This window comes from Phycodurus eques, chromosome 20, assembly GCF_024500275.1.
Source record: "Phycodurus eques isolate BA_2022a chromosome 20, UOR_Pequ_1.1, whole genome shotgun sequence".
Classification (NCBI taxonomy): domain Eukaryota; kingdom Metazoa; phylum Chordata; class Actinopteri; order Syngnathiformes; family Syngnathidae; genus Phycodurus; species Phycodurus eques.
The window spans coordinates 4,552,501-4,580,000 of record NC_084544.1 but is presented as its reverse complement, the minus strand read 5'-3'; the positions used below and the strand labels follow the sequence as shown (position 1 = coordinate 4,580,000).

Below are 27,500 nucleotides of genomic sequence, written 5' to 3'. Positions count from 1 at the left end.
TCAGCAGGTCATCTGATAGCAGTACTTGAGTGGATTTTAATGAGCTCTTCTTTACTTGAGTATGTATTTTCCCTGACAGCTTTGAAACAACAGAGAGGTCAATGCGGTAGAGTCATGCCTTCCATAACCTTATTTAAGAGAATTGTTTGACTTTGTCTGCGACAAGAATGATTCATGATGAGTGCCTCGTGTCCTGCGCCAGTCTAAAAACTCCCAGCTTCTGGTGTTCAAAAATTCTGTGTAATCTGAACTAACACATATAGGTAAAGTGTATTTTTTTCCCCATTGTTATTATCATATTTGTTAGACAGTTCACAAGGCTACAAAATCAAAACAGGTTTTGTGTAAAATTAGTAGTAAAAATCCAATAGTACTTTAAATTCTTTTTTTTGTTTTGTTTTAATTTTTACATTTTTTTTTTTTACATAAGTACATTTCAGAATCTGTACTTTTTTAATTTATTTATTTACCTAGGAACAGGTGTACACAGCGCAAGTTCTTACCACCTCTGTCTGATCGTAACAATGAATCAAGAGACAAACTCACTGAAGTAATCCATGTTGCGGACTTGTCTCCCTCTTGTGGGTGTAAACCGAACCGGCTCCCTGCCACCTCCCACCTGAAGGCAATGCAGACCCCCCCCCCCCCCCCCCCCCCACCCCCTTCCCACCCCCTTTTCCTCTGTGGCAACACAAAGGCGAGCACTTAACCTGCAGCCGCTCACCGTAGGCGTCTGCCTGACCTACTTCCACTGAAGGGGGAGCTGGAATCTTCCACGTCCTCAAAGGCTCGATTCAGCACGACCGAGCGCGTTCGGTTTGTCATTCCCGAGTCAGACACGCACCACGCACACACCGTTCCACTTTACTACGCCGATGATTACTTTCACATGCAGAATGATACGCGGTAGATAAACCAATAAAACGTGGTACCTGACAAAATGTTGGCGACAGTCACCCTTCATTTTCACATACCACACTCAGGCTGTGTTGGGAATCACTCCCTAGCCACTATATACCGCCTGAGGTTTTCTAACGACAAGCCGTCCCTTGGTCGATTTTGTACGCTACCGCTCGAGTGACGTGAAAAAAAATTAAACAATTAAGGGATGTGGAGAAGGAGAGCCACAGTTGGTGATGCGCTTTGAAACGTTTATTAAACAGGACAACGGAACAGTCAAACACAAAAGTACAACATTAGAACGCAAGCAAAGAGCTGCTGTAGGGCCACAACTCATGCCAAGAGGCTATCATTTTCTGATCAAAATTGCAATTTTACACAACGCGATCATGTGATAGGCAAAGCTGTTTTTTTGGGGTTTTTTTCCCAGCGCTCCTGATTTACCCAAGATCTGTTGTGTCAACTATTTTACACATACATGCCATCTCCCTGCCGTTCTGCGAAGCTCATCAATCAGAAGTGGCATGCTACTCGTGCACAGGTCACGCTAAGCAATCAGTATTAACCTGCTCCCCGGGCTTTGTAACGTTAAAATTTTTTGAAGTGGTTTCACTGGAACCAGAAGCGGAGTTAGTGGATTTAATCGCCGAGAAAAACAGCACGTCGGCCATTTGTTAGTATTTCGGGGTTTGAGGCTGCAGAGACGTCAACTTCATTTACATAAATGTACGTCATCCTTGTGCCTCGCTCTCCAGACATGACCAATCAATTCAAATCAGAACAATTTCCACGAAACAATGTTAAATGAGTAATAAAAGAAAAACTAACAATACATTTGCAAGAAATTCTTACCTTTAGTTCTCATCCCAGCATTACAACAATAGCTTTTAACGTTTTGATGCTGTGATCTAATCTTATCGGGCCCAACCGCAAATAATTAAAATGTGCGGATAATTCACGGCCATTAAAATTGCACTGAAACTTTTTTTTTTTTTTTTTTTAAACAAAAATATTATTTTATAAGTGGTTATATATTGCCAACCCCCCCCCCCTCCCCCAACAAACAAAACAGATTTTTTTTTTTTTTTTTTTTTTTTTTAAAAGGTGGAAAAAATGCAAATAACAATCCACAAGTGCCAAACTGCAAATACACTTTGAAAGTACTGTATTTCCTCTTCTTATTAGTTTTATTCGGTTTGTATTAAATGCTATTTTTCTTTCTTAAAAAGGTGACCCCAAAAAATTGTGGCATTTTTGGAGTGCTAGTTGGTCTCTATAAATATGAAGCAAGGTATGCAATCTACTGGCTGACTGAAGGCGCAACCATTCGGAGTAACTTTAACTCGACGAGGCGCATCCATTAGCGCTCAATGTGTGTTTTGACCGCCCTCCTGTGTGCGTGCGCGCCCCGGAGGAGTCATTGATCGCCTGATCGGAGTTAGTTAGCGGGGGCCTCCTATTCAGCCGGGCACAATGCGGCAAAAATACAAGAGCGCTCTCTTCACTTCAGGCTGGAGACAAACACCGCGGTAGGGTAGCGGCCGCATCCCTGACTCCCGCCCATTGTGCCGGCGGCTTCACATGATGGAGTGCAAGTAGGTGTTAAGTATGGCAGCTGCGTACGCCTCACAGAGACTTCTTTTATTGGAGCGCTTCCAAGCACTAACCGGTTCACCTCGCGTCGCCGTACCACGCCGACAGACCACCCGGCCGACCACCCGCCCTCAATTTTTCTCTCGCCACCCCTCCACTCACCTCTCCGAGCAGCAACAACTTTATCTTTTTTTTTTCTTTTTTTTTTTTCTTACTGTGACAACCTCTGGCTTGTCTTTCTTCTAAACCTCTCAGTCTCCCCACGACCACGCTTCGGTCTCATTCAAAGTCAGAGCACGCTTGAATGCGGCACGGTCGTGCCAATGCCAACCAGCTCGTTGCCAGTGTGGTTGGCCGGGTGAGTGGGCGGGAAGCCCCCCCCCCGCCCCCCGCGCCAGCGTGCACGCTGGTGTCGTGAGGTCGTGAGAATGGCGCTTAAGCCAAAATTCTCAAATGTTTCATGTCCAAATGATTTCTGGTGTGACCGGATGTCACCCAGAGGCGCCTTAAACATAAACAACGACTTAAGTAAGAAGAAAAGACTTCCACTTCAAAGAAGAGAAGATGCATTGTTTTTGCCACGATCTGTTGTTTATCTAAGTACTGTTAGGACCTCACTGGAAATCAAGTAAAATTACAAGAATTCTTGTTGTATTATGACTTTATTGTGGTGAAGTTACTACTTTCTGAAGTAATATTATGACTTTATAGTGGTAAAATGACTACTTCTTTGCTTTATTCTGGTAAAATTTGTGTCGTAATATTCCAACTTTATTCTGGTAAAATGATCAAAAAGTTTTAATTTTCTCGTAGAATTACTTTTTTTCTCAAAATGGTATTTAATTCTGTAAAATTACTGTATACTTAAAATTTTTTTTCATTTAATAGGACTTTATTCTGGTTAAGTTACTATTTTCTCATCGAATACGATGACTATTGTGATCAAATTTAAACCTTTTGTCACAATCGTACAACTTCTTTCTGGGAAACTGACTTTTTTCTTAATACTTTTTGTCAGAAGATTACAGGCATTATTTTAATTCTGGTAAAAACTAAATTGCCACAATATGACTTATTCTGTTAAAATTAGGACTTGTGTGGAATATAACTTTACAAAAAATTTTAATTACTTTTTGTAATGTTATGACTTAATTTTGGTGAAATGACAACATTTGTCAACTGGGAGTGACAAATAATCATCATATTTGTGAGTGAGAGTTTAAATAAGTGTAAGTGTGTTTTCATCAATTCAAATTTATGAGTGAGGAGGTACAACTATAACAAAAATATATACTTTTTAAATATATGTCTCAATATTGTGGATTTTTACCATGTGGAATTTATCCACTGGGATAAACAACAGTTGACTGCAAGCCCATCTGAACTTCTATCAAGTAAAAAAAATGCATCAGTTTTCATTTTTCTGCCATCAAACTCACTCCCTTAACACAGAATTCAAACGAGTGATGCTCCTCTGTGCGATTTAATAAGAATAAAACATTTTGGATATCCGGGAATGAGATGGCGGCTGGTGCAATTTGTGCTGAGAAGCCCTTGCGCTCGTATGTTATTTACAAAGGCAGAAAAACATTACCATGGGAACGCACCAGCAAGCAAACTCACTGACTTGGCATGATGCCCCTGATGGTTGCTAGGGCACAGTTGTCAATAGTTACTGGGTTGTGTGTGTGAAAATGCACCATGATGCATGTTCTTTCTCTGACTAAGCTTTTTTTTTTTTTTTTTTTTTTTTTTTAAACATCATTATGAGCAAATTACCTGGCGAGCAGCGTCCATCTTTCACGGACTTTCCCATGGCTGGGGAGCGTCTCTGCTTGACCGCCGCATTCCTGCAAGCAGCAGAGCATCCCGCACATTATTACTAGCATACCACAGCACAGCAAAGAGCAACAATAACAAACACATTGAACCCATGGTACACAAATAACCCCGCATAGCCCCTCCCACCCTTCGCCCCATGTTAAACAACAAAATCTTGGCTTTAATCTCGCCTCTGCCGCCGCGCAATCGTCATTAAAGGCGAGCGCGACGTACTTAATTAAATTAGAACGGACAATCCCCGATTAGCACAAAGCGCTGAATAGAAACATAAGAAACATCACATAGTGTACGAGTATGAAAGGGATTAACTAAGTGGGAGATAATAGCGTGAAGTGCGCATGGGAGGAGCGGGGCGACGAGAAAATAAAATTCATGTACAGCACAGGCAGTTAAGGACAGCCCTAATGAATTATACATTAACGGAAAAGAATAAGCCCGGATGATAACTCCAACATTCAAACACCATAAATAGCAGCTTTGAGTCTGTGTGGCCTCAAACGACATCCAGCATCATGAACTGCTTTAATGCGGACACTTTAATTCCACGGAGATCTTAACGTTTGACCATTTTGAACAGAGGACACATTTCAAACCAAATGTTTTTTTTTTTCTTCCATCTTTTCCAGGGCCCCCCGCAATCCCTTTTTACTGGCCAATCTTCCAAATGATTCCAAACATTTGTTGCCATGCTTCGCCCACATTAGATTGCGTATAAAAAAAAGGCTTGGCAATTTAGCACCTGCTTCCGATTGGGCCTCATTTTCAAGAACGGGTCCTTGAGACTTTTTTGTGCGTCCTGTTACGATAGACATGTTTACCAAATTCTTTTGGTAAATGTTTTTTTTTTTTTTCCCCAAACTTCCTAGGAGCCCTCACACCCCTTTATTCACGGTGAATCCTCCAAATGATCGTTTGATACGACGCTGCACCCACATTAAGATGTCAGATTTGGCAACGCTCTTCATGTCAAATTTATAGGGTCATAAAATGTATGAATGACATAAAAGAGTTAACCGCTGTTCCCATTTAAGCGCCATTGTTACATCAGTGATCGTAATGAGCGCGCTTGTAAAACGAAACACGACGCAGCTGTAGGCGTCTCCCTGGCCGCCGGCCACCGGCCGCTGGCGTGTCGTCTTTTTCATCTCGCTTTCGAGGTTCCGGATCAATACGAAATCCTTTATAAGTCGTTAGTTTGTCTGAAGGTTGTCTGCCGCGGTGTGTATTCACCTGGCGAGGCATGTTGTGCGTACACGTGTCCTCGTGTTTGTTCATTGCAGCAGAGGGCGGAGTAGAGGATCAATAGGGAACAAATGAATTCCGATCAATATTAGGCCGGGCGGAGGGGAGCGACTTGTGGCTTAAACAGCCTAAACGTCAGCGCTGAGAGGTCAGGGACGGTTAAAATGGCCGCCTTCGCATTGCTGGAGATGCGTCAATACCATTTTTTTGCCGTTCATAGTTGATTACGCTCGGCTGTAAAGAAGTTTCAAGCCATATTTCTGTACTGAGAAGAGAGTACTGTAGCACTTTCACTAATCGACATTTCACATTAGCTTAGCAGTTACCATGGCTTCTCGGTTTTGCTCTTCGGTGTGTCACATGATTAGCTCGGTATTCCTCGTCCTGCTTTCGTGATAACGTTTCTTGATACTTGACAGAAGTGTTGCTTATTCAACGCAACAGAGGCGAGGATTAGTGACTTAGAAGAGCAGATCCGCTCTGTGTTTAGCCACGCTAGCTAGCCAGCCGCGCCTCGTAGCCGCTGCAGAGCAAGTTAGGTTAGTGCCTAGCGTTTCCCGGTAGTTCCTGGGCAGCAGGGATGTTGGGTCCGTGTAGCTGGAAGATCCGTGGTCGGCTGTGCTTGAAGCCATTTTCACACCGAGGCAGATGCAATGATGCCATCAACAAGCGTTAGCGCAACTGGTCGGTTGAGTCTGGATCTATAACGTTGGTAACGTAGCTTGCAGTTCAGTACAACACACCACAAAATGGAGAGAGTTAAACTTTGTGGAATACTTTGGCTTCAGATTATTTAGCGACACTTTGGTGTTCTCTCTCCATTACATGTCTTTTGAAACAATGAGCAGTTTTATTCTATTTTAGTTTTATTATAGAGGGGTTAACTCCTCTGAACATTTGCGTGACAGTTAGGAATGATAAAATCGCTGGTATGGTTCATAAATTACAAGACCATCTGGCGTCTTTAAAGGCAGAGGACTTCAGTTTAGTTGCATTTCATTTTACTCTTTATACTTGTATTACAGTTTGGATTGATCAAATGCACCCCAAAACATTACTGGTCCAGCTGATAAATGAAGTGTCTGTCAGGCCTCTTCAATGGTTCATTTTAAACTCTTTAGACTGACATATTTTTCTAAAACTTTAATATATTAATTGATAAATTCCTTTCCAGTTAATAAAGGTTTCATTTACTTTATTTCCTATGAGAAACATTCTTTTGCACTAAGTCAGCCAGCATCACTGAATGGATGAGGGCCAAATCTCTTTTCAGTTTTATGCATGTATGCATGTATTCAAATAAACAAATGTAGAGCTCCAAGGATCGCATCTCATCGGGGCTACGACATCTGCTACTGTCAGCTCACAGCGGTCGCGGTCATAGTGAACTTTTCACCTTTTCTGTTCATGAATAAAGCAACCGCTTCACCCCGAGCAAACTGCCGAGCTCGGTGAGAATTTCAATCGTTGAACTTCAACTCCCGCTTGGCTTGATCTCGACTTTTACAACCTGACATTGCTCCGAAAAGCCAATGTTAAGCATTCGATATGAAGCCACTTGGTTGGATATGCCAGTGGTTCTCAAATTGAGGGCCAGCAGAATAATCACGTTGTATCATTTAAAAAAGCGCATACCTACATATGAGGAGTGACGCGTTAATAAAACAAACAGAATACACAAATTACTCCTCCCTACCTTAGCTTTGGGCTATTGTAAATCTCTGATACGATTGTGACATATCATCACATAAATCTGAGTTGCGATACACTTTGTCATCTATTGAACGCCGAGACAATCAATCACATTAACACAATTAGCTCGCTCACGTAGAAGCTGCTGTCAGCGACAGCTCACGTCCAGACACTCACACGCAGACTCGACTTCACCCCACAAGATCCCGCCTCTTAAAAACAGAATTCACCACAGTATGTACACATTTTCAAAAAGGGCCATACAGGTTTGGATTTTCTCCCTTAATAATAAAAAACATTTAAAAACTGCATTTTGTGTTGACTTGTGTTTTCTTTGACTAATATGTAAACTTGTTTGATTATGAGAAACTTTTTAAGTGTGACAAACATGCAAAAAAAAATAAGAAACACTGAGTATGTAAGTTTGAGTATGTTTTAATGAGTTTAAATATGATTAAAGCATGTGGGAGGGGTAAAATTATATTTGAAATGTTTTTATATGGTCTCTCTACAAATGGGGATTTTCACCCAATGCAGGCTAGTTGGTAACGTGTCCCTAGCGATAAACTGGGATTCACTGTAGTTCTATTTTTTAGAGACTAAAAATAAATAATAATAATAAATCTTTACAAGAGCAAAAAAGAAAAAAGAAAAACTAATCTTAGGTGAATAAAGTTGTTATTTTACAATTCACTTACTAAAATATGACTTCTTCCCACATTAAACTTTGACTTTGATAAGAATATTACAAATAATTCTTGACTTTATTCTCACAACAATAGTACTTTTCTTTCCTCTCGAAAACATGAATTTGTTATCATAACATTTTCTTTTCTCGAAAATAAGCCACTTTTTCATTCCTATGGCATTTAGGGGTTCACACGGTTAATGGTTAATTGCCAAGAGGATTATAAAGAGGATCCTTTGAAAATTACCTCCTGAAACCAAAAAGTTAGCTGGACTGTGCACACAAAATCAATTCTAATGGAATTTCAAGTGAGCATTTGACTATTGTTCTATTGTGGTCCTTGCCAGCGATCAGATCAAGCCTTTTGACTGCCAAGTGGTGATTTCTGTCAATGCGGGAAAATAACATTTGAGACTCTTAAGCTGTCGGCGTCGCCATGCCATTGTTCACGGGATTGCTCGGCTTTGCGGCTCTTCTCATCTCCACTGCTGTGAGATCAAAGTGTCGAGAGACATTTGGGAGTCGGAAAAGTCAATGATGGCGGCACAAACTCCCACCCCCAAAATAAAACACAATAGCGCTTCAGTGTTTGTAAACGTCCACTCGTGCGAGCCGGTTCCAGCTCAAGGTTCCTCCGCCTTTTCATCAACAAATGCTTTAGTTAGCACGACACACCGTACCTGGGAGAAATTACACCGTGCGGCAGGGATAAGAGCGTAATTGCCAGGGGTGGCCTCGAAATAGATGCTTTCATGTTTTGACTCCATACTGTCTGGTTGTGTGAGTGTTGCATTAAGTATTATGTTCACTTACTTAGGTTTCACCTGAGTGCTTGATTTTATTTGTACTGCAGCTGTGATCGGCGTTACCGCTCGGTGCAGGAAAGGTCCTGAGTGGTCGTTGACAACCACTTTGTATGCCACCAGACACAATCGGGATTTTTCTGGCATTCAACACATCAAAAATAAGACAACTTTTCACTTCGTCATTGGGCAATTTTTAACAATACGATTTGCCATTTTTATTATTCAACATTTTTTATTAGAAAAGTGTCCTCATTGATTATCACAGTGGCTGTAGGCTGCTAATTCCAAATGTAGATTTCCATTTTGTAGGTTAGATGCATTTGAGGAGGCCTGTTTTGCAAATAAAATTTAAAAAAATAAATACAATTTTTAAAAAATTAAATATATATATTTTTTAAATCGATAGCTGTAACGCTTCGGAGCAGAATGAACTGGTCAGCAAAGAAGGTAAGATTCATTTCCTCTAATTTCACTGTCTCGTCAGCTCATCATTTTTGTATTGCATCAAACATGACTGTTAGACCTTTCGAAGTAGCGTTTGAGGAAGATGATGTAACCATAGTCGTTAGATTTTGTTAAGTATTAGTCCGGGGCTTGGCACAAGCGTAGAGTGTGATGGGCACGGCTGGCGGCGGTGACGTAGCCATAACGTTCATATCAATGACAGTGTAATAAATCAATAATTTTTTTTTTAGCAAATGAAAATGCTGATTAAACATGATTATCCGGATGTGTTGTGTTGACGTTGGTGCGCAACAGTATATGATAATAGTATAATACCAACTTTACAATGTGGAGTTTGGTAACTCAAGCAAGATGGCATTTTGTTTTTTTTCTTGAAAAGTAGTGGTTTTGGAGATGAAAGGATTAGGTCAGAGAGTAAGAACCATATAGTATATGGCAATTTAAAGTGGAGTTTAAAACAAAATAAAAAGGACTATCTTAGAGGAATGCAGCAAAACAGCAGTGGATGTAAACTGCGCTGTGTGGCCTCGCTCACATTTTTTTAAAACGGCTAGAATATTAAAAATCGTTTTTTTTTTTTAAGACTCCTTGGGGAGGTGGTTCAGACGGAACGAGCCTATCAATCGAAACTCGGCATGAAAATAACGCCTGGAGTTCGATTTATTTGCCCCTCGTTGGTCTCAACCTTTGCCCGTTTCATACCGCGAGGAAGATTGAGAAGACTGTGGCCATGGAGACAAAAGGAGGTGGAGAGGGAGGCGGTAAACGTGGATGCTGAAGATAAAAATACGCCTGGTATGTGTGCTGAAAAAAGACTGCAGCTACAAAGAATTTTAAGATGTTTGTATTGTGCATTGACAAGCATTTACAGAAGAAAAAATATGAAAACACACCAAGGTACAACACTAGGCTTGAGTGTTAAATTATTGAGAGCGTCTCTGACAAAAGGAAGCCAACAAGAAAGAGAGCTACCTCAGGCAGTGATTTACAACAACCACTCCGAGCAGACAGTCTGCGAAAGCAAGACGAAAAAAGCAAAAAGTAAAAAAAAAAAAAAAAAAAAAAAAAAAAAAGTGCGACTGTCTCTCCGCTTTTCTTCCCGACAACTTCGCCCCCTCTCGTCTGTCTGTCTGTCTGTCCCCCTGAGCGATCTACATTCTGCGAATCCCGTCGCAGCCTTTCTGCGTCGGCGCGCCTCTAATGCGCTTTGGCGTGTGCCGGCCACGGGCGCTTGCTTGTGCGTCCCGGAGTCGGGTCAGCGTTGTCGATGACATCATCGGCGCTCGCTGGCGGTGCTGGCATCTCACCTTGCCGCACTGTCTGGATCTGCCAGGACACCATGCCTTTGACGGCTGACGCGCAATCGCCGAGTCATTAACTATAACGTATTTTCACGATGGTGTCGCAACCCATCCGCAGTATCACGATACAATTATATTGGGATCACAGTAAAAACTCACTCACTCAAAAATCACAGCAGTGTTTGTATGATGAGCAATGTACTGGGATCACAAAGTTACAATACTATATTACGATATTTTGCCGACGATATCAAAGGTATATCGATACAGTGCTCCTACACTAAGCAATAATATGGCAATATAGTGTTTGCACAGTGATCAGTAAATTAGAACTGAGGATATTTTAACAACAATATTGAAATGATCACGACACAGATATTGTATGATAGTGGAAATTTAAAAAAACCTATATAATACTATATGACAATATTTTACCAACAATATTGAGTATCCTGATACAGTGATTACATTACGGTCAATATAATGGAATCACATGGTAATGCAAAATCACGTACAATGATATTTCGCCAAAGATATCGATTGTATTGCGATAGAGTTATTGAATGATCATTAATATATTGGATTCACAGTGTAACTCCCGATACTATATGACGATATTTTGCCAACGATACCAATAAGAACTCAATATAGGGATTGTATGAGGATTGATGTCGGAATCACAGAGTAACTCACGAGACCACACGACTGGTATTCTGCAAACAATGTAGTGTATCACAATACGATGATTTTATGATACTGAAAATTTAAAAAACAAGAATACATCGGACGACAGTTTGGCAATGATTTCAACAGTAACGCAATACAGTGTTTGCATGATGATCGACATATTGGAATCACAGATGCACGATACAATGTAACAATATTTTGCCATATCGATAGTATCACGATACAGTAATTGGACAATGATCGAGACATTGCTATTACAGAGTAATTTACGATACTTAATGACAATATTTTGTGATATCAATAGGATTCCGATATCGATAGCAGTGATTGTACGATATTGTACCGATTCGTGAATCTACTTGGAATGGGAATAGTATAGTGTGGTTATTTTAAAAAGAATTCGGTCAATCACTAAGGTTTTTGCTTCAACATGCGGTTGTAGCAAAGCATGACCAGCTGTCACGTGTCATGTACGTCCCAGGTCGGAGTCACATGTTTTTACTTTGTAGCGTAAAGGGGAACACGTTCAGCCACCAGATGAGGCTGCTGATCCGGCCGTCTAAAAGCTGCAAACTCTACATGCGTGTCAAAGGAATTCAGCGGGCAGGTTAAGATTGCCACTGTGTCAAATCTGGGGGGGGCACCTTGGGGGTGGGGGTCTGGCTTAGTCCCCCCTGCTCATCTCCACACACACCCCTGCTGTCAACCAGTGAGGAAGTGCGGCTCTACGACATCCTTTACTGGGGAATACATTGAGCTGATATGAAGTATGGATGAAGTTGCTTTGCCTGTGACTGCGCGTTCACAGCATATAAATCATAAATGACCAGCACAACCAGGCTCCACATGCATGCCAAAACGCTGCATTAATGACACCCTTGCCAACAGAGCAGGCACAGGGCAAATCTTTGTCCTTTTTAACCAGATTTGATTTTTAAAAAAGATCATTTGTAGGCTAAAGAAAAAGTTTCAAAAATTATTCCTGAGGAAGTTGGTACAAGACTGGGGGGAAAAAAAATTACTCTTGGAATAAGAATAAATATATACAATAATCAATACAATAATATAAATTAATTAATCAATAAATATAATACATTTAAATTGCAATAATACAAATATGTAAAAACATAAAATATTTATTGTCATGTTTAAATTGTATTATTTATATTAGAGTTAGGGTTAGATAACATTGCTAGTAAAATAAAAAACATTGCACATATATTTATCATTTTTAAATAATTTTATTTTAATACTATTTTATTGTATAATTTTAAATTGTTTATCCAATTATTACTAAGACACACGCATACAGAATAAATTAAAAATAAGAAAGAAATTAACCAATTTTAGTAAAAGGGGCAAAATTAATGCCACAACTACTGCAGGACTTGTGGGCCCCAAAAAAAAAAAAAAAAAAAAAAAAAAACCAGGCAGGCCGTATGTGGCACGCAAGACCACACATTGCCCACCCTTGCAGTAGGGCACACTTTCCTCACTTTGCACTGCAACTCCAATTATGTAAAACTGGGGTGTGACAAGTTTTATAAAAAAAATAAATTAAAAAAAAGTATAAATACCTCAATGCATGAATATTTGACGTGTACGGTGACACTTGGAGTGAGCAGCGCGAGGCAAACTAGGACAAGCCCGATAGATCGCGTGACTGCAGGAGCGGCAGATTAACCAACGGCAACAGACAAAGAAGCCAGCGCGGCGAAGAACAAAAGATGGGGAAAGGAAGGCGTGCGCGGGAGAAGCGGCTGTGGTGGCGGCGAGGAGCGTGCTCAAATAGGTGGCAGACTCCCCGTCGGTGACCGAGTCAGAGGAATTCTCCACGGACGCATTCCTCCCGTCCTCGCCGAGTTAACCCGTGACGAATCGATGCCTTGCGCAGCTTCTACGCATCACAGACAAATGTATGAAATGTCCTCCATTCTGAAACATTATCAGGAAAAATCTGCTCACTAGAATTCACTTCAATGGTGCTACAATACAGTGATTGTAATGACAATTGATGTATTGGAATCACAGGGTAACACATGATACTTTGAGCATGTGCCTTTAAGGGTCGTGTGACATCAGCCAGTGACTCTATGGGTGTGAGCTGTGGACGACAGCAGCAGCTTGCTCATTATGTTTGCGTGTTTTACTGTTCTTACAGTGTTCAATAAACGGCTGAAACGTGGATCACGACTGTCTCCCCTCTTTTCCACAAACGAGGGCATTACAGTAATTATTCCCAGACAGTCATTTTAAGAGCAAAGTTACCCATATTGCCAGTCCTTTCAGAGCATTCTGACTGATCTTTCAAGACCCACAGAATATTGTGTTCTGTGACAATATAAGCAAAGAATCTACTGTACCAAAAGAAAGAGTACCCCCTTTTCTTTTACCATAAAAAAAAAAGTTTGATTCCAGCTTTTTCTGTTCATTAGTAATCAACAGTAGAACATGGGTTGGTATCACCCAAAAAAGCAGACAAAAAAAAGCTTTTTGTGAAAAGAAACTTACAAAGCAGAACAGTGAATTTGTTGCTAATACAGAATGTTTTGCTTTTGTGCCACCTCAAACTGTAAAACAACAGAAACAAGACTGAGAAAGGGCTTTTAATTAATTAATTAATCAATCAATAAATTAATAAAATAATAATTGCATGGCTCGTTTTGGCTTTTCCACATGGCGTTCATCATTCACCCCATGAACTGTATCATGTTTTCTCACGATCTCAACACACACTTTCTACTACCTATGGCGACACACTCTCTGTTTATATCATACATGTACATACTGTGTGTTCAAGTGTGAAGTGCCTAAACTTGTCCGACTTCCAACACGTTGCCATTTCTCTCCCTCATAATCGATGTGATGAGCCGAGAGTTTATTTTCTACTCAAAAGCTGTGCTTGATCTCAAATCCAACGAAATGCAACGCCGCCATCTACAGGCAGTAATTAAAGTGGTTTACCAACCTGAATTTCACACCCAAGCTGGGCAAGATCCTCTTCCACACCCACCGGTTGAAAGACGAACTTGCCGAATATATACGTCAGTGGCAGTAAACGGCTGGATTCCAGTTGACTGATAAGTACATCGACGGCAGTGATATTTAAGTATACTGTTAACACCTACAAAAAATATCGCTAACCGCTATAGACAATAGATCATTTCCACAAAAAAATGTAAGGGGGCCGTAGTACGTGAACAATGTAGATGCTGTTGACGTCACGTGAGGTATGAAAGAAGAATTTGCGCACCAATTTCAGAGAGGATGCTCCGCGTTAATGTGAAAATCTAATAAATATGGCCTGCGACTTATTCCAAACATGCTCAACCCACTGACAGCAACACATCTCTTTGCAAATATGTTCACGACGGAAGGAGGGAAATATAAGTTAAAGCGCACAGTTCAAGCATGTGTGAATCAACAGCTCGTGTGTGCTTGCAGACAATGTGCGTGTGTGGGATTCTGCAAAAACACATTGTGAAAATATCATCACACAAGAAGGGCTCCATTGTGTGGCCCAGGCATTTGCGGCTGCTCGAGCGAGGGGGCATGTAGGGTGACATCAGCACAAATATGATGAATGCAATGCGAGGCGTTGCCAAAAGCTGCTCGCAATGCGTCAAGCGCCTCTCTATAGACGCCTCCCGCTCACTTTTTCGCCTCCTGCTACATAACGGGACGTGACCGACGGATGAACCCCTTTTGGCCGAGACAGACGCCGCCGTCGCTGTTTTTTCGGCCACAAATAGGCGTTGCTGGGAGAAAGGAAAAAAAATGGCCGCCCGACACAGCCGGCACACGTGCGCGCTCACATTGCTGCCAGCTTAATCGCGACACTATGACTCAGGATGGAATAATTCAATTATTTCAATGGCACGTCAACGTTTCGATCGCACTGCTGAGTTCCATTCAGGGCAAACTCCGATCGATCAAGCGCTCCATGCTGCACTAAACTCAAACAGGATGTGTCAAAATAAATACAAACATGATTTCTTCTTGCCAATCTGTGAAGAATGAGCCTTCGCACCACTTTTTTTTTAGGGCTATTCTTCAAAATGGTCACTTGATGTCATGCTCGGGCCACATTAAACCCTTTAGTCAAAAGAGTTTCGCAATGTTGCGTCACCCATCGTACAAGCACTAGAATTTGCCCCAAAATGGCTACTTTCGTGCAATTACATGTCAACTGGTGAAACTGTGTCTGGGTCAATTTTTTAGAACTTTCTAGGGGCCCTCTCACCCACTATTTCATGGCGAAATCTCGAAACAATCAGACTATAACACCATTCGGAACCCACATTAGATGGCATAGGCAAATTGAATTCATTCTTACCTAATACAAAATTACATCTTCGGAGTGGTTCGCTTCAGAGGCTCAATCTGAAAAATAAACACACAAACGCTAAATTATACAAGCCTGTTAACTTATAACACTGCGTCATCCAAGCATCACCTATAGAAGGTAAACATCCCTCGACACTGAGGCACAATGACACTCCAGTAGAAAAAAAAAATAATCACTTAACAGGTTGTTGTTTGCGCTCGCCTGACACAGCAGCGCAAACAATTATATAGCGACAAAATAGAAGGTGATGAAAAAAAAGGACACGACTGCTGTTGCCGTTTTTCTTCCCTTCATCCGGTTTGAAGGTTTTGAGTGAAAATTAATCTTTTATCCATTTGTGTGTGTACAGCAGATGCACAACAGATTTTAACAGGTGCATGCTAGTACCCTCTGTTTAGTAAATGAGATTTCAAAGTGAGTAGCAACTGGACAAGATCTCGAGAACGAGTTAATCTTTTAAGGACCCCTGGAAATGGAGAAAATTACCCTAAAATGGCTGCTTGGAATCAAAATGGTTGACTCCTGCTCCAACCACAATGACGGAAACTAAAACTCTTCACATTTAAGTGGTGCCCATCTGTCCAGTATACGGGGTTCAAAACATTTGGTATAACTGGGACAAAATATGCACTGTATGAGTAGTTTGTCTTTGAAGGACACCTGGAAACCACCAAAATGAGCCTAAAATCGCCGATTCAAAGCTGGGATTCATTAGAGTTTAATGTTTTATGGAGAGTCATAAAATTAAGGTGCCATGCGCCACCTACATGCAACGACAAATGCATCACAATTTAGCTTGGCCCATTTGTCTAGGATATGTAGTTCAAATTTGGTAGCAATCAGACAAAATAAGACAAATTTCTCTTTGAAAGAACTCTGGAAATGCTGGAAACGTTTTTAATCACAATGGCCCACTCTGTGCACTGTCTACAAGTCAGGACAAAAAATTGAATTCTTCCCAATTAAGTGTCACCCATTTGTCTAGTATAAGTCGTTTAAATTTGGTACCAAATGCACAAAACCTTAAGGACATGTTAGTCTTTGAAGGACTGCTGAAAATTCCATGTCTGCTTAGCTTCCTGCTCGGTGAAAACGATGGTGGACCCCCGCTACTCACGGAGAGTAGGGAACGGGCCGGACCGCAAATAGCTAAAATCCGCAAATAATTTAGGCCAATTATAACTGCATTATTTGAACCCCCAATCTTTCGGAAATGACTGGTCTCGTATAAAGGTTTCAAACTAGCACTCTCTGGTAGTAGTCAGTCTTTGAAGGACACCTGGTAAAGTCCGAAATGACCCTAAAATGGCTGCTTCAAATACAAAATGGCCGACCTGCGTCTTTTGGCATTTTGGGGGCAGCTTCCTCTCAATTCTTGGGGAGCCCCACAGAACAGAAACGATGACCAGGGTGAGTTTTGAGAACAAAACCTACAGAATATTCATTAGGCCAAAGGAAGCAATCCGAGCTCGGCTGCTAATTACTAAAAAAAAAGCGTTTGCGCTAACTGGACTCGCCAAGTACTGAATGTGTGGAGGTGTCCGGGCCGCCGCGCACGTGTGAAGTCGGGGAGGCGGCGGGGGGCCTCTTTCCCTTTAAGGGCCGGGTATTCGCCAGTGTGCTGACCCCCGCCGCTGAGTTAATTCCATAAGCAGACCCATATAGCTTTCTCCTCCGGAGCCCCCCGCCAGATCACGAGCAACAGCCACCACCGTTACGTAAGATTACATAACAGCAGGTCTGTGTGAGTAATATTTCATAACCTGAGGGGGTTGGAGGTGAAGGAGGTGGTGTGGGGCGTGGGGGGTGCACTACACTGGGCACCAAAGCCCACTCAGGAATGGATTCATAGGTGAGGTGAAGTTCAGGCAAACAAAGGATTTTGGTTCAAAGTAGTAGTGGTACAGAAGTCGTGGATTTTTTCTTGGAGGGGGAGTTTAGGGAAAGGTTGAGTTCAGGACACAACGACGAACAAAAGCCGTCCCCGTCCCCCCCTCGCTTGGCCTACGACAAATGTCGGACGGCGGCGCGTAGCCACTGAATGGACATCAATTCATCCGGCAAATGCTAATAATTGGAGCAGGCCAGCTACTAACTGCAAGCTAACGGTCTAGTTTTTTTTTTTTGGGGGGGGGGGGGGGGGGGTGATGGAATCTAAGAGAAAAGAAGCACTAGCTGGAGGAAAAAAGGGCGAGTGAGGAGATAGTAACGGGACAATAGCGTTTCTGCAGACAGCTTGACTTAAGACCTACGTTGTGACAAGGTATCCATCCTATTTTTTTTTAGCAAAACTGGTCAACAACCACTAACGCTAACACTAGTCTTACCTTTAAGAGTTACTGCAAGCAAGAGAAGCAAAAGCAAAATGTTGCATTACGTTCCTGCTCCTCCGTGGAGAGAAAAAAAAGTCAAAAAACGATCACGCGTGTACGCCGCAGATACATGGATGCACGAAAGAAAAAAAAAAAAAAAAAAAAAAAAAAAAAAAAGTGGGCGCCCTCATCCGGCTGGCTAAACGGGATGTGACAGACGCAAGTAGGTAGGGAGGGAGGGACATTTTAGAAAACAGGCTGAGTACTCACAGATGAATGAGATGGTCACCACAGAAGAGGAAGAAGTGAGGTTCCATTTCTTCTGGGTTTTTTCCCCCTTTTCATGCGATTTTTTCCGATTCCTACCCAGTCATCCCCCCTCGCTTCTCTCCTCACTCCCATTTTTCCTCAGCCAGTGCCGGTACTCTTTCTCCCACATGACCACGCTCTCCATTTTACCCCCCACCCCCTTCCACCACCACCACCCTCACAAGGCAGGAATCTCTCATGGGGCCTGATAATCGAAATCAACGAGCCGCATCCGAGCTCACCCTACCTCGTGAAGAGAAGCCCGTCGCCCTGGGTCTTCGGGGGGGAAAGTGGGATAGTAAGAAAGCGTGAGGGGAAGGAAGGAGTGAGAAGAAGAAGAAGTGTGTGTTGGGAGGTGGGAGGGGTGAGAGAGCGAAAAAGAGAGAGAGCAAGGGAGAAATATCCAGCAGAGAGGGAGGTGGCGGCAGAGGAGGAGGAAAGAGGGAATATATAAATCTTCTCCTCTTTTTCACTTCTTCCGCGCAGAGCTGGGGGGAAAGCAAGAGGAGGAAGAAAGACGGGGAGAAATGAGAGATTCCTTTTCCTACTTGGCTGCCATCTTTTCAGGCCATTTTCTTCACGTGCACTTGAACTCTAATCCTGTCTGCTTTACCCCCCCCCCCTCCCCTCGCGCTCTCTTTTTTTCTTGCTTTCGCTCTCTCACTGCGCATCTGCCTGGCTCGCCCTCTCTGGAAATAGTGCTGGAGTGAGATAGAGAGAGAGAGAGAGAGAGAGAGAGGGAAAAGGAGAGAGGGCGAGGGGGACAAAAAAGGGGAGAGACGTTGACTGTGGGGGGGAGGGGAAGAAGCTTAGACAGGCAGCAGAAAGCACAGGGCTGCTCTGTGTGTATGTATGTGTGTGCGTGTGTACATACAGACACACTTTCACATGCTACGCGACGATGCTGGCATGCTAAGCAGCAAAACCGTACACAAGATCAGACGCCTTAAGGGAAAATTCCATCTTAAATGTCCATTTTGGGTGCCCGGAGTCACTGCTTTTAGGATTATAGGTCGCGTCATACTGACCACATTTTTGCAAACAAAGGACTTTGACTTGGATGTTCTTTGTGAGCTGAGTTATTGGGAGTTTTATGGCAAGTCTTGGCCACCATGTTCAGCCCACACGCGATAACAGAAACTAACATTGTTGGCAATTTAGCATCGTCCATCTGTCTAGTACACGAGGTTCAAATTTCGTGGCAAGATGAAAAAGTCTATAGGAGGAGTTCCTCTTTGAAGGACCCCTGGAAATGCCCAAAATGTCCATTGCAAATCAAAATGGCCTACTTCCTGCACGGCCTACATGGAATGACGAAAACAAAAATTCTTCCCAATTTAGCGTCGCCCATTTGTCGAATATACCTGATTCAAATTTGATAGCAATCAAACTAAATCTCTTGTCATTTGTCTTTGACAGACGCCTAATATGACCTGAAATGGACGTCTTGGATCAAAATGGCTGACTTTCTGCTCCACCCACAGGCAACAACAGAAACTTCATAATTAATTAGCACCGCCTATCTGTCGAGTATGTTTTGCCATTACTGTATTTTTTCTATATCACTTTTAACATATATTTTAAGAATATATTATTTCTAACAGCTGTTTGAGCACTTATGTGATGTTCTTGATCGCCAGCTTAAGGTCCATGTACTAGCACTGCGTGCTTCTACTTGTTAGCATCCAGCACTTCACTCGTAGTACTAGTAGCACACAGATGTCAACTAGTGCACAGTTTTGCCTCACTAGTAACATGTAGTTGTCCTACTAGTGTGCAGAAATGTCATACAGTGGTGGCAAAACATTATTAGTAAAACAGTTGTTCTACTAGTGTGCTGAATTGTCATACTAGTAGTAAGAACAAAGATCGTACTAGTACATGTACTATTAACTGGATGTCAAGGATATTGAATAAATGCGAAAACAGCTCTGCGTACTAGTCTCATCCCACCCAGTGATTCAATCACCTTGGCTGTCGGACAAAGACATAAAAGATGTCATTTATTCCAGTGCGGCAAATAAAATTCCTCCTTTTAACGAAGTTACGATCCCACGTGTAACATACACTGCTGTATTGAAAATGTGTCTGTGTGCCTGAATTCTTTTTTTTCTTTTTTTACCATAAGTTCCCCTGCTAGTGCCTTCAACGCAGAACTGGTGTCCTTGTGAAGCTTTTATAGGGAGTCTGATAAAAAAAATAAACAGGCCACAAATGAGTGTACACAACACAACAGCGCCCGTAGCTGGCAGTCAGCGGCACTACATCGAGAAAGATTATTATTATTTTTTTTTTTTAAATAAAAATATTGAACATTTAGACATGAATTTTACACTAATATCATATGTAAAATAATATTGTATGAATAAAAGTAATTTCATAGTTGATATTAACAGGTTTTATGGTTTGGAAGAGGCTTCGAAAAGTTAATTGAGGCTAGGTCAGTCGCTAGATCCCCACCTGTAGCAATTTCATCGTGCGAAGCTAACTAATGTTTTCAATAAAATACACAACGTACGAACCATATTCGCTTATTAATTCATATAATTAACTTAAAAGCTCACCTTTGTCTCCAGTTTGCCTTGTCACGGTCCAAAAAAACAACGAGAGACTTCAAGCAGCAGGTTTTGTTAGGAGGCGAAAGTAAGTTGCGTTTAAAGACTGGACGATAAAACTATGACAAACGATGAACACCTGTAAATCACGCTTGATAATTGCAAAAATAAAAAAAAGTAGGGCGTAAAAACAACCACATACACGTTTATTATGATTTTATTTGTTTCAAACAGAAGATGTTGAAGCAGACGAAATAAAGGGACGTGCTGAAAGTCAAATTTACAATTTTCTAGCATGGTAATCAAACACACCATTGTTAGGCTTATGAGTGTGTGAGTCAAAGATGCAAGCTAACTAGTTTAACTTTAAAATTTGCATGAACTAAATAGTTGAGTGCTAAAGATGTCATAACAGTGATTATGGACTCGGGGTGGATAAACGTAGGTGCTCAGGTGGCAATTTTTTTTTTTTTTTTAAACTGGTGGGCCAAATCATTTATATCCGTAAAATAATTTGGTCAGTGCTAATTTTGTATTTCATATTCGTAATTAATCTAATTGTCATTTATGTAAGCTGTTGCAACCACCGATTGGACAAGCGGAAAGTCACAACACTTAAAATGTTGTATTATGCTATTATTGTATTTACAAATCAATTATCCATTATCTTATTGGAAAAAGGGCTGTTGTATGAGTTTTAATACGAGTCAGAATGTCCAACACTAAATTGTAATTTTTTTTTAACCATAGAAAAATCCTGTCAAAAATAAAATTGTATTAAATGGTCCACATTTTTTTTTATATGTGCCATCTGAGTTTGAATTTCTAACACTGAATTGACTTTGCCCACCAGTGTTATAGTCCATAGTCGTCACAGAACAAATTTAAATGTTGGTCATGCATTCAAATTTAGATTTTTTTTCCAAATCAGTACATTTTATGATTTTATTCATTTATAATGTATATATTGGGGTGTCTAGAATTCTCACAGTCCTAATAAAATGTAGCTAAAACTCACAAAACCATATTTTCTCAATTTTGGGGGCCTATTGAAAACAACTGGAAAGCAAATATTTGACATGGTAATGTTTATTGACAAAACTGGTTACTGGTCTATGACTCAGTAGCTCCTCATGACGTTGTTGATCCAGCTGTTGTAGCGACACACGCGGGCGTACACGCTGGGGTGACCCTTCATGGCGCAGTCGTAGCCCCAGGAGACCACACCCTGCAGCTCACCGTTGCACACCAGAGGACCGCCGGAGTCTCCCTGCAGAAAAACGTACCGGTATATTTAGCCGTCGCTTACGTGTGTTAGTTGTTTAGAGTATGCGGATGTACCTGGCAGCTGCTGGCGCCGCCGTGCATGAAACCGGAGCAGAGCATGTTCTGGGTGAAGAGATGCGGGTAAGCGTTCTGGCAGATCCTGTCGTCAATGATGGGCTGCCTCAAACACTGAAGCCTGTCGGGGAAGTTGTCTGAGAGAAAGGAAACGCACAAAACAAATCAATACTGACCTATTCAGTAGCTGTGTACTAGGGGTGGGATAAAATAGTGAATCGGCAAATAATTGTATCGCAATTATTTTGGCAAAAAAAATGTATAGACTACTTTTTAAATATGTTTTAATATTATATATACTTAAACTATAATTTTTGATCAAATCTAAAAAAAAAAAAAAGATATATTGTACATGTGAAAATATATGTGCTAATACATAGGTTCCACAAGATGGTGCCAAAGCACTACAGTTGCTTAAATTAAACGCCTCACCTCACTTCAACATAGTTACTTGACACAAAGATGCCACAAGGTGGCAGAAAAGCACTACTTTTGTCAAAATGAAGATCCTCCATTCACTTCAATGTAGTTCCTTGACAATAAGAGGCCACAAGATGGCGGCAACTCCTCAATTAATTTTAACAGTTTCTTGGCACCAAGATAGCATCGAAGTAATACATTTATTTTGTTCACTATATATATATCGAGCCTCTGAACTGTGACTTACTGCCGTTGGCAGCCATGTTGCCCCAGCCGGACACCAGGCAGTTCTCGTCGGCGAAGGTGCAGCGCGAGGGCAGCGGCACGGTGCGAACATAGTTGTTGAGGGCGGCCGGGCGGCTCAGCTTGAGCAGCATGATGTCGTTGTCCAGGTTGTGGCTGTTGTACTGCGGGTGCTTGACCAGCACGGCCGAGTCGATCCACTGCTCCGTGCCTTCGTTGGCTGCGATGTTGTGCTCGCCCAGACGCACCTGAATGCGACTGGCAAGGCAGAGCGGAGAGTTACTTGCTGCTGTTTTGGTTAGCGACAGTGGTTGTAGAATTTTTCCAGGTACTGTATGTGTACTTCACTTGAGTATTTATTTTTCTGACAACTTTGTACTTCTACACCATATATTTAAAAACAGATAGTGTTTCACTTTTCTACATTTTGTTGTTACAGCCTTATTTCAAACTAATATGTTTTCCGCCTATCCTTCAGAAGACCCCATAATGGGAACATTATTTTTTTTTTCAAATTTCTGAGGAATTAAAAGTATAAGAAAATTTATCCGATTTCAGAAGAAAGCTGTAACCTAAAATGTGGAAACAGAGAAGCACAGAATAGATGAATGCCTTTTGTATCTGTATTTTCTACTCCTTACCAAGAGAACACTCTGTACTTAAGTGGAAATATAAATACTTGTGTAGAAAAAAAAAAAAAGAAAGTTAAAAGTGAAAGGCTACTTCAGTAAAATAAATATATTAATAAATAAAATACAAAGTCCACACTCCACTTACGTACAAAAGTAAAAAAATAACTTCTTGTCAATTATATACCTGTTTTAATAACTTGGCACTATGAAACTTTTATTTTTGGGGGGTAAACCTAGCCAGATCATCTCAGGCTTCTATGCTAACATTGTGAAACTGGCTAACCAAAATGCTACATGAACTAAAAATCGGCTTTTAGATGTAGGGTGTAAAAGTAAAAAGTCGTCGGAAAAGTAAAACACCAATAAAAGTACAGATAGCCGAAAAAAAATCGACTAAAGCACAGTCACAAAGTATTTGTACTTACGACTTGTAGCAGTGGGCGGCAGAGACCACCCACTGGCTGGAAATGAGGGAGCCTCCGCAGAAGTGGTAGCCGGCGTTGAGCGACACTTGATAGGGGACCGAGTGACGGGGGCACTCGTAGCCCCCGACGATCTTATCGTCCTGCTCGGCAGCAACAACTGGCAATAGGCACAGGAGGCTTATATGATAAATCAAACTTCCTCTCTTCAAAATTCTTTTAACCATCCAATTTGAATTAAAAACCCAACGAAAGCTAACTTCGACCATTGTAGCAACTACAATGATCAAATAAAAATCGGTCTGAAGTGGAAAAAGTGGCAATCTGGCAGTTAGAATACGTATTTACAACTATAAAAACCTCATCTTTAGTGGGACAAAGCCACTTTGGGCATTTTAGCATTACCTTTAAATGGACATTTATGGAAGAAAATACAAAAACTAATAAGAATGTTTAAAACAATCGAAATAGTAAAAAGTCACCCAAAAATATTTTGGGCATTTTGTGACGTAGAATACTTTAAAAAAGAAAAAAGGTCAAACAAAAAATGGAAATTCATAACATTTAAAAAAAAAAAAAAAAGGCACGACAAATACAGAAGAAAAACAATTTGGCATTATGGTATGTAGAGTTGAGACTGCTCGTCATAAAAACGTTAAAACACTCTTACATGCTGCTCCGAGCAAAGCCAGCAGAATCAGGGCCTTCATGGTAACGTGTGTGTAGATGTCCGAGAAGCTGCAGGCGGTGGTGGACTATATATTAAAAAAAAAATATATATATATATATATATATATATATATATATATATATATACACACACACACACACACACTGTAGCGGTATTCTCAAGGTCAGCATGCGATGGGGGTGGGGGGTAAAAGGCAAAAATAAAGTGCAATCTGGGAAAACCAGCATATGGCTGAAAAGACCTTGAGTCATATCAACAGTGGCCTGACGCTTAATGTGACAACTCTTACGAGCCAGCCGGTTATGTAATCATGAAAAGAAAAGGGCATCTTTTTGGACGCAGTTTACTAAAGGAAGCATTCTTGAAAAAAAATAATAAATTGGTGAAGCTTTTCTTTTGACAGTGACTATATTGTTACTGTCCAAAAAAAGCTTTCATCTCCAAATTTGATATCTGTATTTTTAAAGTGAATCTCCAAACATTGTGATTTACCTTGAAAAGTAAAAATGAATCTCAAAACATTGCAATTTACCCTGTGCCTTTTTATAACACGCATCTGCAAATGTTATGATTTATTCCAAAGGCAAGTATTGGCAAATATATTTTTCAAAACAAAAAAAAACAAAAAAAAAAGTTGAACCAATCTCAAAATGTTATTTTTTCTGTTATAGTAGGCATCTTTAAATTTTTATTTCTTTTCAAGCAATCACAAAAAGCAACTCACCATGATGCAAAAGAAAACTTACATTAGAGAATGACACTAGAAGTAGAACATGTGTAGACTTTGCTTGATAAAGCTACCTTTGTCACTTCCTGTTCTACGTTTATCATCACTCTTCCTCTTTTGCCTCATAAGATCTGTAAAACATAATAGCAAAAACACTTGAGCACAAAGCAGAATTGGAACATGTAAAAGGTTTATTGAACATAAATAAAACAAAAACCGCAGGTAGAAAAATATGTAACAGGTTTAGAAAGACCTTTTATACAACTATGTACAAAGCGCGAAGCCTAAAACACCATCACCCAACCCCGCCCAAAAATGTAAAAAAAAAACATCAGAATGTATTATTCGGACAGATTTTTTTCAACAGGAAATATAGTGGTTGTCGTACTAATAATTATGGGTCGATCAAGTTAGGGTTAGTAATTATTGTTAGATCATGTCTTGTTATGTTGAAAGACAAAATGTTTCATCATGAGGTAGAACACATGGAAACACTGATGTGGCTGGAAAATTTCCCAGCCTCAAAAATCAAACTCCCATTTTTAGTCCGCCTTTCACTGGGAAAGGTAAAAGCACAAATGAGTTAATTTCCATATACATTTATTGTTCAAATATACAAAAAAATAACCTGTAAAGGAACAGCACAGAAGCATTGTATTCATTGTTAAAACACACAAACTGAACAAGAATTCGGGATAAAAGCAGCTTTCCCGAAGAGTACGGTTAAAACTATTTCGAGGTGGAGTCCACCAACACCTCAGTAAAGCAAACATAAACGAAGTTGTGGGATGCTAGAATAGAGGAGGAGGGGGGGGGAGGATTCCGCCTTAGCAAAAGTGATAAATAAATATCTCCCTGCGAGAAAACTGTGAAAAACTGAAGTTGAATATGGTAAAAGCGCATCATGAGTCACGACGCCCAGTGCACACTATATAAATAGTCTGTGATTGACATATGGCTCATGTGTCAAGATTCCATCCAACAGACCACACCTGAGTACTTTTCTTGTTGTAAAATGTTATTTTACGGATCAATTTGTACTACTAAATCCACTGGAGGTGTCCTGTATCAAGGATTCCATATCTCAGGCCGCTAGTTGAGGAAGCGGCGGCAGCGTCGCGCGGCGCAGTTGCAGCGCAGCTTGCTCTCATCGTCCTCGATGGGGAACTTGTAGTCATACGTCAGCTCCTCGCCGCGGTAGATCTTGCGCAGCGCGAAGATGACAATGTGCTTGCGGCCGTCCACGTTGATGACGCGCGAGTAGCAGTTGGGCTCGCATGAGTGGTTGATGAAGCGCGCCGCGTTGCCCTGCATGGTGGCGTCCACCACGTCGAAGTCGTCGATGCGGAACATGTAGCAGCCGATGCCCTGGTAAGGCGGGGAAACAGCGGCGCTTAGCGTAATTCCAAGATTTGACAACAAAAAGCATGCATTTCCAAATCGTGTCACGTCTAAATGCTTACGTTTCGCAGTTAAAAGTTTGCCATTTTAAAAACAAACTTTTACAAATGTAATTTTTATTTATCTGTAATTTTAGTAATTTTGTTTAAAGTATGCATTTCCAAATTTTGTGATTAAAAAACATTTTAGTTAATCACTTATTTTTTATTTTTAAAAAAAATAATTAAAAAAACATACTGCCAAATTTTGTGGTTTAAGTACATATCTTGCAAATTGTGATTTCATTTGTCAACCATGCATCTCAGAATTGTCTTTTGAAGAAAAGAAAAAAGGCTCCAAATTCCGTGTTTTTTTTTTTTTAAAGCATTCATGTCCAATTTTTATACATTGTCAACACCTGCATCTCCAAAAATGTTTGAAATCTCCATTTTATAAATTTTCTTAGCGCATGCAAGCATGCATTTTCAAATTTTGTGACTTTTTTTTTTAAAAGCATGTATCACTAATATTTTTAATCTAAATGTATTTATTTTAAAATGTAATTTCTTTAAAGATGTTTTATCTATACGAATGAAATTTGTATCTTCAAATTGTGATAAAAAAAAGCATGAATCCTAATGTGTTTTTTTTTTAAAAACAATGTATACAAATGTATTATATTAACAAAAAAAGCATGAATCTGTACATTTTGTCATTTTTTTATCACGTGCTAATAATGAATGAGACAGAGGCTTATTATTTTGATTGGCTCACTTTGCTGTCATAATATTTCTCCCGCTTATCCGTCAGCACCGAGCGGATGACGGTGCCGGCGTACTCGATGACCATTTCCCCCGCTTCGATGTTCCTCTTACAGAAAAGCCCTCGGCCGTGAATGAGAGAC

The 27,500-nt window shown here is 40.7% G+C and overlaps 2 protein-coding genes and 1 long non-coding RNA gene across 3 annotated transcripts in view; all 3 read right to left on the bottom strand.

The window, feature by feature from the left end:
- The window catches only part of LOC133396119 (uncharacterized), a 24,237-nt gene extending 5,821 nt beyond the window's left edge, over positions 1–18,416 (bottom strand). The window contains exons 1-3 of the long non-coding RNA XR_009767323.1: positions 18,147–18,416; positions 15,553–15,599; positions 4,273–4,343 (exon numbers count right to left, since the gene is read on the bottom strand). This is a non-coding gene — a long non-coding RNA (uncharacterized LOC133396119). The remainder of the gene's footprint in view (positions 1–4,272; positions 4,344–15,552; positions 15,600–18,146) is intronic.
- Positions 18,417–21,723: 3,307 nt separating this feature from the next.
- Positions 21,724–24,519, bottom strand: LOC133396169 (trypsin-like). Its single transcript, XM_061665668.1, has 5 exons — positions 24,469–24,519; positions 23,802–23,958; positions 22,749–23,002; positions 22,082–22,218; positions 21,724–22,010 (listed from the first exon to the last, which is right to left on the bottom strand). Exons 1-5 carry the CDS (start codon positions 24,506–24,508, stop codon positions 21,861–21,863), a joined length of 738 nt encoding a protein of 245 aa, XP_061521652.1. The 5' UTR covers positions 24,509–24,519; the 3' UTR covers positions 21,724–21,860.
- A 657-nt stretch (positions 24,520–25,176) lies between these two features.
- Positions 25,177–27,500, bottom strand: part of LOC133396134 (histone-lysine N-methyltransferase 2B-like) — a 25,490-nt gene continuing 23,166 nt past the window's right edge. Inside the window, 2 exon segments of the mRNA XM_061665619.1 lie at positions 25,177–26,584; positions 27,371–27,500. Coding sequence (XP_061521603.1) covers positions 26,309–26,584; positions 27,371–27,500 — 406 coding nt within the window. The 3' untranslated portion in view covers positions 25,177–26,308.

Excerpts from the sequence above, each read along its gene's own strand:
- LOC133396169 (XM_061665668.1), bottom strand. The coding sequence starts at position 24,508 with ATGAAGGCCCTGATTCTGCTGGCTTTGCTCGGAGCAGCAT. Across the intron at positions 23,003-23,801 it reads GCCGCCCACTGCTACAAGTC|TCGCATTCAGGTGCGTCTGG; the intron begins GTAAGTACAAAT and ends CTGCCTTGCCAG. Across the intron at positions 22,219-22,748 it reads CAACATGGCTGCCAACGGCA|ACAACTTCCCCGACAGGCTT; the intron begins GTAAGTCACAGT and ends CCTTTCTCTCAG.